Raw genomic sequence first — 17,238 nt, forward strand, 5'->3', positions numbered from 1 at the left:
GCGGGAGAGACCCTCCCCCCGGCCCTTTGGCGCCTCTTTATATAGGTTTTTTCCTTCCCCTGGGAACTTCCCTATGTAAACTGGGCTAGCCAGGAGTGCTTTTTGTTCTACCTGAAGTCCTCACTCCGGTCCTCGAACCTTCCTTTGTTCTATTTTTGCGGGCTTTTCCCTTCCTTGTCTTTTAGCCACCGCCATTCTGGACTCCTTTTTCCTATTTGACCTACCTAACAAGACTGATTTTATTTCCTATGGTCTAAAACAGAATTGGAAATACATAAACACAGAGCTCAACCGGTGAAAACTCAGAGGCACTTCCGGCACCTGCGGCTTAGAATCCCGGCACTTCCGGCAGAGTTCGCGTCATCCCGAGCGCGCCAGCGGAAAGCCCGCCTACCCTCCGCAGGCGCGTCTCAGGCCCAAGTGGGCTGAACCCAGTACTGCGGTGGCGTTTCCCGCGGGCTAATTAAGGCTGGACTCTCCCGAGTCCGGTGCGGACGGGCTCCCGGCGCTTGCCACGTCCAGCCATGAAGTTTCGGGCCAAGATCGTGGATACCGCCTGTCTAAACCACTTCACGCGTGAGTAGGGGCCGCGTCAACCCTGGCGGCGGGGAGGACGGCAGAGGGCAGGGCGGGAGGCCTGTACGGAGCGGTGCGCGCGCGAAGGGGCTGGCGCACTGCACAGGCCGGCCAGCAGGAGTTGACGCGGGCGCAGGTGCCGAGGGGTGTTTCTGAATTTTGATTCCTTTCGCGTGGCTTTTCTTAACCCGGCCAGTGGCTTCAGGACAACTTTATCTGGCGCAGACCGCCCTTCACAGCCAAGGCTCCGTGGTCCCCCTGCCCCAGCCGTGTCTGTCCTTGCCGCGACCCCTGCAGCACTCGGCGGCCCCGAGTGGACGTGGGAGGGAAGAAAGCGGCCAGTAGGCGCCAATTAAGCTCCGAGTCTCGGTTTCCTTCTTCCAGGTTGTTGGGAGGCTGGCTTGACCCCAGCGGCATTAAAAGCCTCCCGGTAGGTAGGAGTGGAAACCTTGATTTTCCCCCTGGGAAGCTCACTGTGCGCAACTGGTAATTCTGCTCTAAATTGGTGTTTTGGACACGCAACGTACTTCCCAGTTAATTCTTTACTGGAACCTTTTGTTATAGGGGGCTTCCCTTGTAGCTCAGTCGGTAAGGAATCTGCCTGCAGTGCAGGAGACCCAGGTTCGATCCCTGGGTTGGGAAGATCCCCTGGAGAAGGAAATGGCAACCCACTCCAGTATCCTTGCCTGGAAAATCTCATGGACACAGGAGCCTGGTGGGCTGCAGTCCATGGGGTTGCAAAGAGTTGGGCGCGACTGAGCGACTACACTTACTTACTTACTTTACTATAGGAGTTAGTAACATGATAGCCAAGCTTGCCAAAACCTGCACTCTGCGCATCAGCCCGGATAAATTGAACTTCATCCTCTCTGACAGAGTGGCCAATGGAGGGGTGAGCATGTGGTGTGAGCTGGAACAGGTGAGTGGAGGCTCCTGAGAGGCCTGCAGCCCTCCCCCTCTCCCCCCACCCCCGCCGAATTCCACTGGAAAGGGCACAGATGTCCCCTCTCCTTTTCCTTCCCTTAGGAGAACTTCTTCAGCGAATTTCAAATGGAAGGTGTCTCCGCAGAAAACAATGAGATTTATTTAGAGCTCACATCAGAAAATTTATCTCGAGCCTTGAAAACTGCCCAGAATGCCAGAGCTTTGAAAATTAAGTTGACTAATAAACACTTTCCCTGCCTTACAGTTTCTATAGAGCTGGTGAGTAGGAAGCTACCATTTCTGAAACTTCCCAGGAATTAGAAGTAGTTATATAAGCCTTGGCTTTCTACAGGAGAAGCTAATTGGTTTTATTAAAATGAGAGATTGGTACATCACTGTTTTTTCATTGGAGTTGGGTCCTCCTCATATTTAAATAGCATTGTAATCTCATAATCAGCAAGGATGCTGGTCTTCCTATGAAATAACACTTCTGCATCTTTCTTCTCAGATCTGCATATCCATTTCTTTTAGTGGTATTGTCATCTAGTCTAAAAACCATTTTTGCCTTTGAAGTGTTTGTGTGTCCCTCCCTATCCCCTCACTTCTGCTGCTAACACCTTTAAATGACCTTTAGTGTTCAAGGAATGCATTTCTCTTCCACCCTACTCCCAGCTGAATTTAATGCACGGGTCTCTTCAGAACACATGTACCCCACATGAGAATGAGGTTGACATTTCTCATGTGCTGTCCAGAGCCCTTCAAGTGTGGCTCAACCCACTGTAGAGCCACTTATCTGCCCTGAGTGGGTCTCCAGGTGTTTCCCATTCGTTCCCAACTCCCAGGTTTTGGTGAGGTTGGGTCTTCTACTTGGAGTCTGTGTTCTTCTCACTTGTTAAAGCCTTTTCTTTCTCTAGTGCCCAGCACCAATGCTGCCTCCTTCCCTTATCCTGGCAACCTTTCCTTTATCCGTTCTGTGTACTTTATTTTTTCTGTGAGTATTATATTCAGTTTAATGCTCTTTATGGAGGAGGATTTCTCAACTGTATTTTTTAATTGAACTGTAGTTGTTTTACAGTGTTGCATTGTTAATTTATGCCTTACAGCAAAGTGAATGATTGAGTTGTACATATATAAGCATTCTTATTTTAATATTCTTTTCCATTCTGGTTTATCTCAGGATATTGAATATAGTTCCCTATGCTATGCAGTAGGACCTTGTTGTTTATCCGTTCTATATGTAATGGTTTCCATCCACTAATCTCAAACTCCTAGCATCTCAAGGCTGTTTCTGGCAGCCTCCTCCAGTCCTCTCTTTAGGTCTGATCTCGGAAGCTTGAGCATCAGCACACAGCTTCTGCCCACACGGTTGGACGTGTGTCTGAGGCTGGGAGTGTGGGGAAAGTGGCATCACCGGTCTGTGCAGGGCTGTCTTCATTCTGCCTTCTGTAAACTGCTTAACTGGACTCTCCTCCAAGGCTCCACAGCTCACCCTCTGTCCCTGCTGGTCTCTTCCTGTGAGGGGACATTCAGGGTGTGGGAACCTTTCTTCCTTCATAGCTCTCTCTCCCTGGGGTGCAGGCCCCATCCTGATTCCTTTCTGGTTCTTTTTTTTGTTGTTACATGAAGATTTTCTTGTCCTTTCTGAAGCCTGAGGTCTTCTGCCAAGTTTCAGTAGATGTTCTGTGAGAATCATTCCATGTCTAGATATGTTTTTGATGTGTTTGTGGGAAGAGTGAGCTCCATGTCCTACTCCTCCACCGTCCTAATCACTTGCTTCTTTAACTTCCTATTTCTAAGCTCTGTTAATACTTGTTGAATGGACGTTGGTGACTGAATTGAGAACACTTAGGTTTGGTATCAACATTTTTTGTCTTTCAGTTCTTTATTTTTTAAGTACTGATGTGTTTTAATTCTTCTCTTGGCAGTTATCCGTGTCAAGCAGTAGTCGTGTTGTGACACATGACATCCCTGTGAAAGTTATTCCTAGAAAACTATGGAAGGACTTACAAGAGCCGACGGTCCCAGATGCTGACGTGAGTGATGCCCGGCGTCACCACGTCTTAAATGGTGTGATTTGGATTCTCTGACTTTAAAGTCTTGCTGTAGGTTTTATTTGAAAGTTATATAGTACCTGAAAAGAGATAATCATATTTAAAAGATAGCCCAGGAACAAAAAATTGGAATGTTTTCATTTAGTTGTTTGCATCAATCATCTTAAAGTAGTGTTATATATAAGGCCACACTCTTTACAGTTAGGAGAGAGAAAGTCTTGCCCTGTAATGGCGCATAAGTAAAACTGAAGTAGCATTTTGGATGACCTGTGCGTCTGTGGGGAGTAATGGCCCTAGGCACCAATTTGGGTTTCATAGAACGTGGTTTTTTTCCTATGTCTTGTTAGGAGTATGTCCAAGGTGTGTGTAATAGCCAGAAGGAGAGGCTGCTTTAGTTCTCCTGACAGGAATCCCAGAGCCACTGGAAAGAAAGATGATGACAAAGGGTCCTTTGCCTCTTGTTCGTAATTTATTGAAGAAGAGACCATGAAGTAGCATATGGAATTTTTACTTGGCTTTTAGTAGATGTCTCTGCTGAGAAAAAGCCAGCGTTGTACCCAGCACTGTTGTAACCCAGTCTGGGCATTGGTACAGAGTCTGGCCCCCAGTGTTTTTACACAGAGTAGGAACCTGCCCCCAGGTCTGGGTGTGAACCCCTTGGAGGATGGCCTCCACTGCTGCTGATTTTTACTCCCCTTGGGTGTGTGGGGGCATCTGAGCAGCAGGGCTACAGACCTGGAATGAGAGAATGGCCACATGGACATGGACGCCGAGGTCACCGAAGGCAGGTGTGAGTGAAGCTGTAGAATTATTTTTCTTTTTTATATTTTTAAGAAAGAACTTTATTCAGGCAATTTAAAAATAAGATTGCAGAGCAACACACATTCCAAACATAGGTAATGAGCGCTTGTCAATACTTGACTGTGTTAATATTTTAATACTACTGATCTTTCTCATTTGCTTTGTAGGTTAGTATTTATTTACCAGTCCTGAAGACTATGAAGAGCGTTGTGGAGAAGATGAAAAACATCAGCAATCACCTTGTAAGTTCTGACTTCTTTGAAAAGAGCTCCCAAGTGTGCAGTTTTGGCTGCATGTCCTCGGAGGAGCCTTGTCTGGTGGGGACTTGATGCCCTCCATTCATCATGTAGTGTCTGTGTGGGGTGTCCCTCAGCTCCCGGCTCTGGGGGCTTGGCTTGTTGTTGATAGCCTACGGTTTTACAGGTGAAACCTGCTCTGGATCTTCTCAACTCTCCTCTCTGATATTTGGCCTAGTCTCTCATATTTATGATATTTACAGTATATTAACAATACATTCAATGGTTCTAACTTTCTTTCCATATGTTTTGGACAGCATATTATGTATTTTATCCGATAGTGTACATATTTTTTTTATGATCACCTGATGGTGGCAGTGCGTGGAATGTCGTATCTACTTGCCAAATGTCTCTATGAGTCCCAGACAAGGATCCCCCAGGACACATTCCTCTTCCCGGAAGCAGCTCTTAGGCCAGGTAGAGGGGCGTGTTTACTTCCCTGTTTACATTGTTGACGTTTACCCTCAGTGTCAGTGAAACACTGAATGTGACAGTGATGGGAAGTTTTGAACAATTGTCCTTCACTCCTGAGGTTCTCCTGAATTCTTCAGTCACCCCCCGAAACTCATTTGATTATTTCCCTGTGTGTTTAGACACGACTGTTCACCTGATGAAACTTTTGCTTTTTAGCGTCTGCAGACTGATTACCTGCCACACGGCTGTCCCCTGCCGGCAGAACTGCTCTGGACCTTTGTCCATCCCCACAGTACTGGTGCTCTCCAAGCCTGTCTCTACCATTTCACGCTTGGCTGTTTCTTTCCCATCGTCCCCTGGAAAGCACTTAGCCCTTCTCACTGTTCATGGAAATTCCAGACTTTCCCACTGTCGTGAATGTAAGCCCCTCCTCTGCCAAGCTGCTCTGTTCACTGCTGTGTGATAAGTTGTCTGCTAACATCTGGAAACCACTCCTGAACTGGCCGCTTCTTAAAAAGGGAAACTGTCTTAATCATCTCTGCATGACAGCCACTCACTGTGGGGTTGCCACTCAGCAGGCAGATAATAGGTGTTAGCGCACACACCTGGAATGAAATTTAGCTTCAGAAGATCTTTGGCATTACCAAAGTTTTCTGAAGCCTAGAAAATGTTTACGGACTGTTTTATTTCTGCAGTTGTGCTCACTTGAGAGTAATTTCCTTTCATGACTTACTCTGTAGATTTCACTTTAATTTACAATGACTTCCCATGAAGTAGTGTGTGCCGTGCAGACATGAGTGTTCTCCTGTGCCTGTCCTGATGTTGATCCAGTTGTCAGGCTGGAGGCTTCTTTTGGGGATATCCTGGAGCCCTTGAGAGGCCCAGGAGAGAAAAGGCAGGGCAGTTAATTCAAGGACCCGGTTATTTGTTCTTTGTGTCCAGTGGAAATGAGTCGTCAAAGTAGCTTAGATTAAATCATCAGAAATTAAAAAAAAAATCATCAGAGGTGTTTTTCTCTTCCCTGGAGTGTTTAAAAACAAGGATTTTGTGCAGTGGCTACTGCATTGTGAAATACTAAATGGAAAGTGATCAAGCATATGGAAAATTGGAGTAGTCAAGGGCATAACAATATTAACTTGAGTGACCAGAATTCTGTGTCTGAAGATGACAGGTGAGAGAATCAAGGAAAATGAGTAGGACTCAACATATTGAAAACATCTCCACCAGTCAGAGGCCCAGCAGCCCTTGTTGAGACACCTTGCTTACTTCCTTTAGTGAGAGACGTGGCCAATGGGGGTGGGTCGTGCTTGTGACTTGGCTAAGAGCAGAAGAAGCAGGCGTTGACTGCCAAGAGTCTCCATCAGGTTTTAAGCATTGGGATCCCCTTCAGACAGAATGCAGGTTCTAGTTCAGGAAGTCTGCAGTGGGGTCTAGGACTGATTTCTGACGAGCACACGGCGATGCTGTTTGTGGTGGTGCTCCATGGTCAGAGCAGTGCTGTGTTACACCTTACATGTTGTCTCGGCTTCATAGAAGCAGATTTGGGGCAGGAGGCATCATGATATGCTGGGAGAGCTGAGTCCTTGGAGCCATCCCTGACCCCCACTAAGTGGTGCACCCTGGTGGAAAGTGTTATCCAGCATAACAGTCACAGGGGCTCTGTTACTTTTTATCAGTTGAGATAATTTATGTTAGATTCCCAGTGCGTCTCATCACTATTCCATGAATGGTTGGTTGTTATCATTAAGGATATCTCTGAAAGAAGTCAGATCTCATCCACGCCCTTAAGAGCAGAGTATGTTGATATGGGTAATACTATAGATAACACTCACAAAATAAACACTGTGAGCAGTGTTTGGAGGGTCACTGGTGAATTCCTCCAGTAAATTTTGTTTGAGTGCTGCCCCGCACCAGGCACTGTGCTTGGAGAGATGGATCTAGCATTTGATTACTCAGATTTTAGGAATTTGAAGAAAGCATAAAAAGGTGTTTAAGTCTGGAGTGAATCTAGGACATTGTAAGCTGCTTTCCTGAATAAGTCTTTATAAAACTTGTTTTTCAAAAGCAGTGAACTTTACAGGTAGATACTAAGTGTGTGCTTATTTGAGACAGATGGATCTGTGTTATGTGTTAGCCTTACAGAGACCCTGTACACTGTATATTCACAAGTCCAGAATATGCACAAGGATTGTTTTACGTATTTCTTTTTAGGCAGGTATTTTTTCCAGATAATAGAGTGGGCTTAGAAACACCATGTATTTCTGGGAAGTGAGAGGATAAGCTTGATGAATTCTTCCCATTCAGAGGTACGCATACTAGATGATGCAACAAGGATGTTTGGAGACTGTTTCCTATATAAAGTCAAAGCCTTAGTAAGTTGAAAACATCTTTTTTGTTTTGTTGCTCAAATGAGAAATAGAGTTCACTACTTTTAAGGAGCAAGAATGAAAAATACTAAGTGGTACTCCTAAGTAAATCTGAGATTTAGTTGTGGCCAAGCCCTGTGGAACAGGGTGTCCTCACTCATCCTGGGGCTTCTTCCCTCTTGCTGTACCTCTGCATTGGCTCCTAGTGAAGTGACCACCTTTATCTACAGTGGCTCAGTGGCAGTTTTGTATTGTTGGTTAAACAAAATGTTGACTTGCACACTGCTGCATGGGCTTTCCAAAGACCTGCCAGACTTTAGAGGTGGCCAGATATTGATATCAAAAGGCGAAATGTAGTGTGCTCTGGGCAAATGGCCAAAATCTTAAGCCATATCAAGGTACCTATTTCTTTCTCTGAACTTCATTTCTAGATTTTGTGTAGTTTAGAGACCCTGTTGGTTGGTGTAGGGCAGAGTGCAAAATGAAAGAGCCCCTCTGATCCTGAGGGAAGTCATGGGCACTGTTGGGGTGAGAAGGGGCCACAGCGATCAGTCACCAAGCCCAGTTACCCTCTGTCTGAGTGCAGAAAACACGGCAGCCACAGGGCGCCACAGCTTGGTGGAGTCCAGACACCTGATGGCATCTCTGGGTCTTTTTGAATTTGGAAATCTCACTTCCCAATGTCTGAGATTATTCTTTATATAAATGGTTATATTCTCCTAATATTCTGAAGCCTTTCTGGTTATGTTGAGTTGTAACAGATAATTTGGTCCATTTGTAGAAATAAGGCAGTTAGCGAGCTTATCGCTTCACATTCTCTTCTGGTTCTCCTTGCTCTGTTTTATAGGAGTTGCACAATGTCTGCATTGTCAGAGCTGCTGGCAAGGCCTCCCCAGCCTCACCTGTTTTCAGAGCTTCCTACTGTGCTCTGCACGTCGAGGGGCTGCTGTCTGGAGATTTTTTAAGTCCCTGTGCTCAGGCCTTGTCTTCTCTCTATGGCTGATGCCACGTGGGGTTTGGTGCTGTCTGAAGTGTCCTGGGATTTGTGGGAATACTTTGTCACCTGGTTTGTTGGAAGCTGATGTCCACTTTTTTTTTCCCTTTTGCTTTTCTTAAGACTGTAAAATACTCAATTTGCAGATTATTGAAGCAAACCTAAATGGAGAATTGAACTTGAAAATAGAAACTGAGCTAGTGTGTGTTACAACTCACTTTAAAGATCTTGGAAATCCTCCATTAGGTAAGTTTCCTGGTATGTTATATTTTGCATGTGATAAATTGTTCAGATGACAAACCATACTGAGGTCTCTAGATGGAAAAGAATTGAACTTCGGGTGACTGTGTTTCAGGCTTAGGAAGGGAACACATAATGGGGTTGAGTCATTTGTTACTGCACTGTGGTGGAAAGGTGAACCTCCTGGACGTGAGAAGCTGGAGTGTGGGCCTGAGGGCTTCCTCGTTCCTCATCTGCAAAACCTAGGCTTGGGCTCAACAACGTCCAAGAGCCCTTCTAGCTCTTCACTTGCTGTGCCTTCTACCAAAAACTACAGTTTCTCACCTGGGTGGAGTCAAATGTAGATGATACTTTTTATTTTCTCCTGCTTTTTTGTGTGTGTATTAAAAATAATTTTTTTTTAATTATTCAAGTATAGTTGACTTACAATGTTGTGTTGGTTTCAGGTGTATGGCACAGTGATTCAGTTATACATATATATGTTTCTATTCTTTTTCAGATTCTTTTCCCATATCAGTTATTACAGACTCTTGAGTATAGTTCCCTGTTTTGTATAATAGGTCCTTATTGTTTATTTTATATATAGTGGTATATATATATACACACACACACACACACACACACACATTGATCCTAAACTTCTAATTTATCCTTCCCCTTCACCTGTACTCTTCAATAACCATAAGTTTGTTTTCTAAATCTGTGAGTCTGTTTCTGTTTTGTAAATAAGCTCATTTGTATCAATGTTTTAGATTCCACATACAAGGATATCATATGGTATTTGTCTTTCTCTGACTTCGTTTGATGATCTCTAGGTCCATCCATGTTACTACAGATGACATTATTTCATTCTTTTTTATGGCTGAATAACATACCACATCTTTATCCACTCCTCTGTTGTTAGACATTTAGGTTGCTTCCGTGTCTTGGCTGTCGTAAACAGTGCTGGAATGGACATTGGGCTGGTTGAGTAGATTGGCTCAGGGATTAGAGTCGTCTGCTGCAGAGCTCACAGTGGTGGGCAGGCTGTGGGAGGGAGGTCCAACAGGGAATGACGCAAGAGGCCCTGGGAAGGTACTCACTCTGTGAAAACCATTTAGTCACCCGTGTGTTCTGAAGTAGGTCTAATAAGACTCTTTCCACTTTTAGAATTAAAATTACTTACTACCAGTTTGTTTATTAGAGACACATTGTAACTTAGCATTGCAAGAGAATTTTACTTTATAGTGAAGAGCGTGCCTTGGAGCAAAGTGAAATCCACGTTAATAAAGTTTTGACAGTAGTTATATGAAGTGACTTGTTTTTGTGTTGCTCATTTTGTTTATTTTAGTAAATTACAAAGAGGGTCTTTGATACCTTCCCAGAGTAGAAAGGACGTTTTCTTCCCTTTCATTCCACTTTATAATGAGAGGGCTTGATTTAGCTGTATATGGTCTTGTTTTGAGGATGGTGTTTTGGCCCTACCGTAGGCCATTTGGGATCTTAGTTCCCCGACTGTCAACAGTGAAAGCATTGAGTCCTAACCACGGGACTGCCAGGGAATTCCCATAGCACAGTATTTCAAAGAGTCAATACTTAGTAAATGCTTGCTTGGTGAGTGGTCACATTTATATTATGCAGTGTTTCTGTAGGTTCTCAAGTCAGTGGTCAAGTAAACCATTTATTTATGTAAACAGTCATCGTGCAATCTCTCACTTCCCTGTTTCACTGGAAGATAATTGCATCTTAAAATGTTCCTATCATTTTAGCTTCCGAAAATGCTTCTCAAGATAGGAACTTGGAACAAATGGCTGAAGTGCACATAGACATTAGGAAGCTCCTGCAGTTCCTTGCTGGACAACAAGTAAACCCTACAAAGGCCACTTGCAGTAAGTTTGCCGTTTGATTTGTTTCTCATATTTCAAGCACTGTAATCAACTGTAGTCTTACGCATTGTGTACAGTCTCGTAAATGCAGAGACAGCTCGCTCACTGGTGGACTCCAGTGTCCTGAGTAGTCCCTGGCAGATGGGTCTGGACTGCCTCACCTGGTGTCATACATGAGTCTGCATCCACAGAGAAGCTGCATATGGGCAGAGGCGCCTTGCCCATCTTGCTGTGTTACTCTAAGCTTATGTGTGCAGGGTCTCTGTCTCCATTGGGCTTGGATTTAAGTTTCCATCTCAAAGCATTTCTTTCTTTCCTGTGTCAGCCTGACCTGTTCCATTTGTCCTTTGTCTTGTCATCTGTGCTGCCTGCTGACTTTTAATAGTGGCTTTTATTGGCGCTCTTAATTCCGGTTGGCCTTGTCTTTCTCTTTTTCACATGTTTTTTCACCCTTCAGTCCTTGATTACAGATGAGGAGACTCACTTGCTGAGACTTTTTCAAGGCTATGTCTGTTTGCTTGCTTTTGAGATCACAGCAATTGAAAGAAAACTGGCCTTGGTTGGCGGTGACACCTCTTTATTTGTGAATTCCCAGTCTGAACACTCAGCCACCAGTGAACAGAGCTGAGAAGGGTGACCCAGGAATATAGGATACCTAATAATTGTCAGATAGTCAGCTCTGTAGAGAACGAGTAGGAGATTCCCAAAGGTTCTCCAGTGAAGGAGGAGAGACCACTGGAAAGGAGTGGCATTAGTGCATGAGGACTGCACTGATGGTGTACATAGAAGGAGGAGTGCAGAAATCCACGATAGGGAAGGAGCAGTGAGAGCTGCTGAGTTGTGGGGCAGGGGCCAGGGGCTGCCTGCACTGCATCTGAAGAAGTTACGGTGTGGGCGCCCCTAAGGCTGAGAATGGGGGTGCACTGCTTCAGCACGAGGTCCTCCCAGGTTAAGTCGGTGCTTCTCAAACTGTCTGCGTGCACAGGGCTCCTTGGGGACCTGGCCCAGTGCAGATGCCTCTTCAGAGCTCTGGCTTGGGCCATTGAGTCTGGGTGATGCCCCATTGTGGGTCCTTGGAAGCCACTCCTCCTGTCTGCGTAGGGGAAGTGTAGGGAGTGGGGGTTGTGACCCTAGCTGCCGGTGCAGGGAGGGGGACCAGAAGATTATGACAGCCAGAATCGAATTTGTTTCTTTCTTACCCCAAACCTTTTGTGCCAGTGTTTCTGGCTTTGTGACAGCATCCTCCAGGCTTGCCCACTTCCCATCTCTGGGCAGGGGTGGGAGCGCTTTCCCCAGCACCCTCGGTCTCCACTGCCACCTGTGAGTCCAGCACCTCTCCTGATGAGTGTCCTGCTGGTCCCTTGTGTCCCTTCCCGACTTGCCATTCTCTTGGGATTGGTCTCAGCAGCCTGCCGTGTGCTCTTTGTCTGCCTTTCTTCTGCCACCTGGCTTGATCTGGCTTCAGCTAGCTTTCCTTGGGCGTGGCGTGCCCCACTGCCCCTGTAACTTCTGCTCTCAGTGATATGGCCCTGGCAGCTGGGCTGCTTTCATGCTGTGGCAACACCTCGTCCTCTTGGTTGGCTTCTGCTTTGGGTCTTAGACCCAGTGCCTCATTGCTCATCCTAGGCTGCATGATGGCTGCCCTTGCAAACTGCCTCCTGCTCTCTAGTAAGACCCTATGTGCAATTAAAATAAATAAATTTATATTTAAAAAAAAGAAAAAAGACCCTACGTACTCGCCTTTTCTCAGCACATGCTGGGGACTCACTGGTGAGAAGCTGCTTTTTCCTAGAAGGATGTTGACTTGGGTACGTGTGGTTTCCGGGAAGTTTGCCCTGTGGCTTTTGCCCCAGAGACCTCGGCCTCTTCCTTGGTGGAAAATGAGCTGGCCTGAGCCAGTCCCTTTGTTTAGCATCAGTTGGGATGGTGGAGACTGGTCACCTTGGGAGAGGCCTGGGTGCTCCAGGAGAGGCTTGGGGGAGAAGCTGCTGCAATGCTTAGGGGTGAGAGTGTATGTGCAGAATGGGTCTCTACAGTAAAGGATTTCCTTTCTCCTTAGATATTGTGAAGAACAAGATTGTTCACTTTGACCTGCTCCATGAAGACGTTTCCCTGCAGTATTTCATCCCAGCTTTGTCATAGCCCTGCCTTGTGGGCTTGGGAGCTCAGGGACCTTGGTTGGACCCACAGCAGTGGAACCCTGTTTTTTTCTTTTTTTTTTTTTACTTTTTTCCTTCTATGATATTTTCAATAGAAATTGAATTAATGAGTTAATGAAACACAGTTGCATAAACATTTCTTCATATTACTTCTTTGTTCTGTCTGCTTTGTTTTGCTTTGACGATGTTGAAAGAAAAGTTAAAATTTATTTATTCAGACTTTAAACTTTTCTAACTGAAGTCTTGAAAATCTTCCTGTAGTTTGAATTGGTGTAGTAATCAAAATTGGCAAAAAAATAATGTTTGCCAAGCCTAGCACTTTCCCTCGAGGCATTGTTCAAGCTCAGCATATTGTTATGGGAACAGACTTGAAGCAATTAGGTTTCTGTGTACTTGGAGCCCAAGAAGGCGAGGTTGGCCCTCTTGCCACCTCCGTCCTGTAGAGGGTCCCGGGGGGTCTGGGTACAGCACATATGATCTCATCGTGATGCCCATGAAGATTTTAGTTGGCTCTTCTGTTGCCATCAGGAGGATGCATGGGCAGGGCCTGGCCAGGTCAGAGCAGCACATTCTGAGGCTTCACAGTGTGGCTTCTGTATTTGGCAGAGTAGGTTCAGCAGTCAGCCCTGGGCCACACAGCTAATGGCAGGGAGAGTATCTAAACACAGGAATTCTGGTTTCTCTTTCCCTCACTTCTGCTACAAGACCAGAATTAAGAATGATACATTTCAGAGTTAAGTCACCAACCATTTGAGGAATCTGGAAAGAACATCTTAGTTTTAAATCTGATGTGGTAAAATAGGTTTATATGCAGTTTTTAAAATGTCAGAAAGCCAAATATAATACCCCTCAGCTTGTGTAGTGTTTATTTAAGTAAACTTGAATAGTTTTAAGGAGGTGTGGGTATGGCCAAAGGGGTCTTCCTTGAAGTTGAGAAACAGCGTCTCTTTCTGATTCTCAGACAGACTTGCTGCTTTATGTTTACCCTGGCCTCTGCCTCCCACAGAACTATTGACCAAGGACAGCACATCTTCCTGCACTGAAGAAGCTAGTAGACATGGTGATTTAGGGAAACATGGTACTGCTTTTCACCCAGGGCAGAATTTCACTAAGTCAGGAAATAGCAGCTTAGTCTGTTTAAAGGAAAGAGTATAGTTTGGGAAATTAACTTAAACAGCTTTCTGGGTGTTAGACACACTTTGGCTGACTGGGTGTGTGGAGAGCCGTCCTGGGTAGTTGTGCTCAGACCTGTGTTGCTTTGGGAAATATGTCTGGAGCTAAGTTTGGGGGCCATCCTCTGCTGGGTCAGGGATGTCTAAGAATCCAGGAGCCTTGTCATCCTCTGTACGGGGGACCGCTTGTCCACTGTGATCCCCAGGGCCTGGTGGAGGCAGTCTAGAATGTGATTTTGACTTAGTCCTAGGCTGGCTTTCTGGCTCTGTCCCAGGAACCAGATTTTTCTGCAGTGCATTTTCCATGATAACAGTAGCCTTTTTCAGAACACAGGCTTCTATCTTGCATATATGTGTTTTCAGGGCCTACAGAGCTTCCCCTTGGCAGTACCCTGGGAGGTCACATATACTGTGGATTGGTCTGCAGAGCATCCACATGGAGAGTGGGTGCAGTTTGAACAGCATGAATGATGATCACAGGTCTGCTGCACATGTACAGTTAACATTACAGCAAGTGTCGCTGTAACACTGCTTAAGGAAGCCGCAGTCACATTGCTCCCAATCCTCCAGTACAGATTCCACAACACATTCTTATCATGCTTGCATTAAAAGCATAGGTGTTCTCCTTTTATAGGCAATGCCTCAGTTTATATACAGTATGTTGAAAATGCAGAATGGAACAATTACTGAAGGAATCTGTCAACACAGGGAACTTGTACAAAATGCAGGTGGTTCTTACGCACAAGCATCTCACATCAACATTGAAACGTGTACCCAGATTCCACCCAACCTGCTGGCGTGTTAAGATAGTTAATAATGTCTGCTATGTTCACCCACAAAGATCAGGTCTTTTGAAGTGCAAATGGAGTGATAGGAGCAATAAATCTGGCCATCTTCCGGTACATTCCTAATTACTGTGAAGGTTGAACTGAAATCTGTGGGTGGTCTCACAACCCTTGCATACTAAATAGCATGTTCACCCCTTGGTATTCTATAATCACTCATGGAAGTTGTATCTCTTAGTTAAATATGAGGACATAAGAGAGAGGGTACTTTATATGAAGACCTAAATATGTTGTTTCCATTATACTAACCATTTGTATCAGGTATTATACACACTGAGTTATATTATTGTACACACTATACATTGAGTTGGAAAATTGATCATATGCTCTCAGATTTTCCCTGTGTGATGACTGTATCCTATGACCAGTCTTGGGGGCTAACTTGACATCTGCTTTAGGGAACAGTGGCTCCCTATCCTCCTTGTCCCTGTCCATATGCAGATCTATCTGCCACTGTCTGAAGAGCTACATATGTTCAAACCTCTTGGAATCCTTGAGGGGTTTGACTTCGTAGGTAAGGTCATCCAGCTTCTTAATACCTTGGAGACCCCCTTAACTGTGTCCATGGTGACCATAGAAAGAGGAATCTCATCCAGGTAGCCAAGGTAATAACAGTCCATCTGCGAGGTCTCTTGTTCATCCTGAGTCGTCTTCGGCAGATGTCTACACCAAAAGACTCTCTTAGGCTGCAGTGGATAATGTGCCCCTGGCTCCCAAAACACAGGCTATAGGAGAAACAGCCTGGTACCTGAATGCCCTTGCCTCTGTGCAGCTCCTTCCTGGCTGTCACCATCTCTGAAGAGATGTGGCACCATGAGGGCCAGCCTTGAGAACACTCGATTGGAGCCAGCACTGAGTGCCCAGGATTCAAGCAGCATGCAGGCTGCCCCCAGGGTGACCTGGCCATCTACCAGCCTTGGGACCCTGCTCAGGGACATCTGCCAATGAGAAGGATCCCAGAGTAGCCAGGTCTATACCATCTGCTATGGCTCCTTCCTACCAAGGAAAGAGTGACAGAGAAGAGGTCCCTGGGTGGGTCTCCTAATGGGATTAGGTAACAGTAGCAGGGTCTGGATGTGAACTCAGCCAGGGGTGAGGTATGAGAACGAGAGGGCTCTGTCCATAAATGCTACCATGGAACTGAGGGCTTACTGGGTCAGCATTCAGAGTAGGATTAATGTTTCCCCAGTTCTGTAAAACCCTTCAGAGTCCACCGTCTGATGCTCCTTTAATTACCTGATTTTATTTTCCTTGCCCCAGTGGGTGAGAAGAGATGCTGCTCCTGACCTTGGGAGAGTTCCAGGGAATATTCCCTCTAGTCCTTCTCTGCAGTTCTTCCCTAGGCTGTGGTAGGTTTTTCCACGCAAGTGCTGATTCCCTCTCAGCTGAAGACACAAGGGGCTTGTCTCTTGGTGCCCAACGTGAGAGAACAGATATTTCAGGTATTTTTAAACACTTTTGTACATAGTTCTACCCTTGGGTTGGGAAGATCCCCTGGAGAAAGGATTGGCTACCCACTCCAGTTTTCTTGCCTGGAGAATTCCATGAACAGAGTAGCCTGGTGGGCTGCAGTCCATGGGGGTGTTGCACAGAGTTGGACGTGACTGAAGCGACTTAGCATGCAGCACTTCTGCTGGAGGAGGGGAGTGGTGGTCTTCCAGTTACTGGAAGTGTAAGTTTACGGGGTCACAATGAGTCGGTTACAACTAAGCGACTAACACTTTCCACCAATTAAACTGAATGTTATCAGAGATGAACTTCCAAGGCAGGACATTTACTCCTTGCCTTCTGCCTGCTGTTTGTATTCCTCCTCATCCTAACTGGGCCTGCTCATCCCCAGTGGTCTTAACACACTGGCTAATTTTCTTTACCCTGTGATAGGGTGAGAGTTAGACACTCTTTCAGTTCTACACTAGGGTTTTCACAGAGCATAGAAGGAGGATAATTGACCCATAGAAATCTAATGATGTTTTCCTTTCCCCTGTGTTCTCTGCAGTCCTGGGGTTTCACTGTAAGTGCCCACAGTTCTGCTCCCTCAGATGAACTCCCATTGACCTTTTCAATGTTAGTTCCATTCTTGTTATTTGTACCCTGTACAACACGATGTACCATGTTTTCCGTCTACTCACCATTGAATTGTGCATCCACACACAGCTTTTATTTGTGTGCTTCTCGATCTTCCATCTTCTATCTCGACCTATTTTTGTTTTGCTGGAAAATAAACTATTTCCTATGGTGCCAACAGTGGACTCTTTTTTTCATAAGGTGTCTTACATTAAAGTGCTTTTCTTAGCATGAACCACTGTTTAAGGCCCAATTATATATGCCTAGCACTATAAGCTAAGCTAAGTCACTTCAGTCGTGTCCAACTCTGTGTGACCCCATAGACGGCAGCCCACCAGGCTCCCCCGTCCCTGGGATTCTCCAGGCAAGAACACTGGAGTGGGTTGCCATTTCCTTCTCCAATGCATGAAAGTGAAAGTGAAGTCGCTCAGTCGTGTCCAACTCTTAGCGACCCCATGGATTGCAGCCTAA

General features: G+C 45.5%; 1 protein-coding gene across 2 annotated transcripts; it reads left to right on the plus strand.

Moving 5' to 3' along the window:
• Positions 1 to 384: 384 nt before the first annotated feature.
• On the plus strand, positions 385 to 12,835 carry HUS1 (HUS1 checkpoint homolog (S. pombe)). Of its 2 annotated transcripts, none has more exons than XM_010829008.1 (8): positions 385 to 576; positions 1,368 to 1,495; positions 1,603 to 1,779; positions 3,426 to 3,533; positions 4,520 to 4,594; positions 8,569 to 8,668; positions 10,411 to 10,530; positions 12,587 to 12,835. In XM_010829008.1, exons 1-8 carry the CDS (start codon positions 525 to 527, stop codon positions 12,667 to 12,669), a joined length of 843 nt encoding a protein of 280 aa, XP_010827310.1. In that variant the 5' UTR covers positions 385 to 524; the 3' UTR covers positions 12,670 to 12,835. The 2 variants fall into 2 exon arrangements, with proteins under 2 accessions (XP_010827310.1, XP_010827311.1); XM_010829009.1 differs by having other exon boundaries at positions 1,453 to 1,495.
• Positions 12,836 to 17,238: the final 4,403 nt, after the last annotated feature.

The sequence above is a fragment of the Bison bison genome, unplaced genomic scaffold, assembly GCF_000754665.1.
Source record: "Bison bison bison isolate TAMUID 2011002044 unplaced genomic scaffold, Bison_UMD1.0 scf7180017864499, whole genome shotgun sequence".
Classification (NCBI taxonomy): Eukaryota; Metazoa; Chordata; class Mammalia; order Artiodactyla; family Bovidae; genus Bison; species Bison bison.

Coding starts and splice junctions, on each gene's coding strand:
- HUS1 (XM_010829008.1), top strand. CDS start 525: ATGAAGTTTCGGGCCAAGATCGTGGATACCGCCTGTCTAAACCACTTC. Junction 1,780..3,425: donor TTACAGTTTCTATAGAGCTG/GTGAGTAGGAAG, acceptor TTCTCTTGGCAG/TTATCCGTGTCAAGCAGTAG. Junction 10,531..12,586: donor CCCTACAAAGGCCACTTGCA/GTAAGTTTGCCG, acceptor CTTTCTCCTTAG/ATATTGTGAAGAACAAGATT.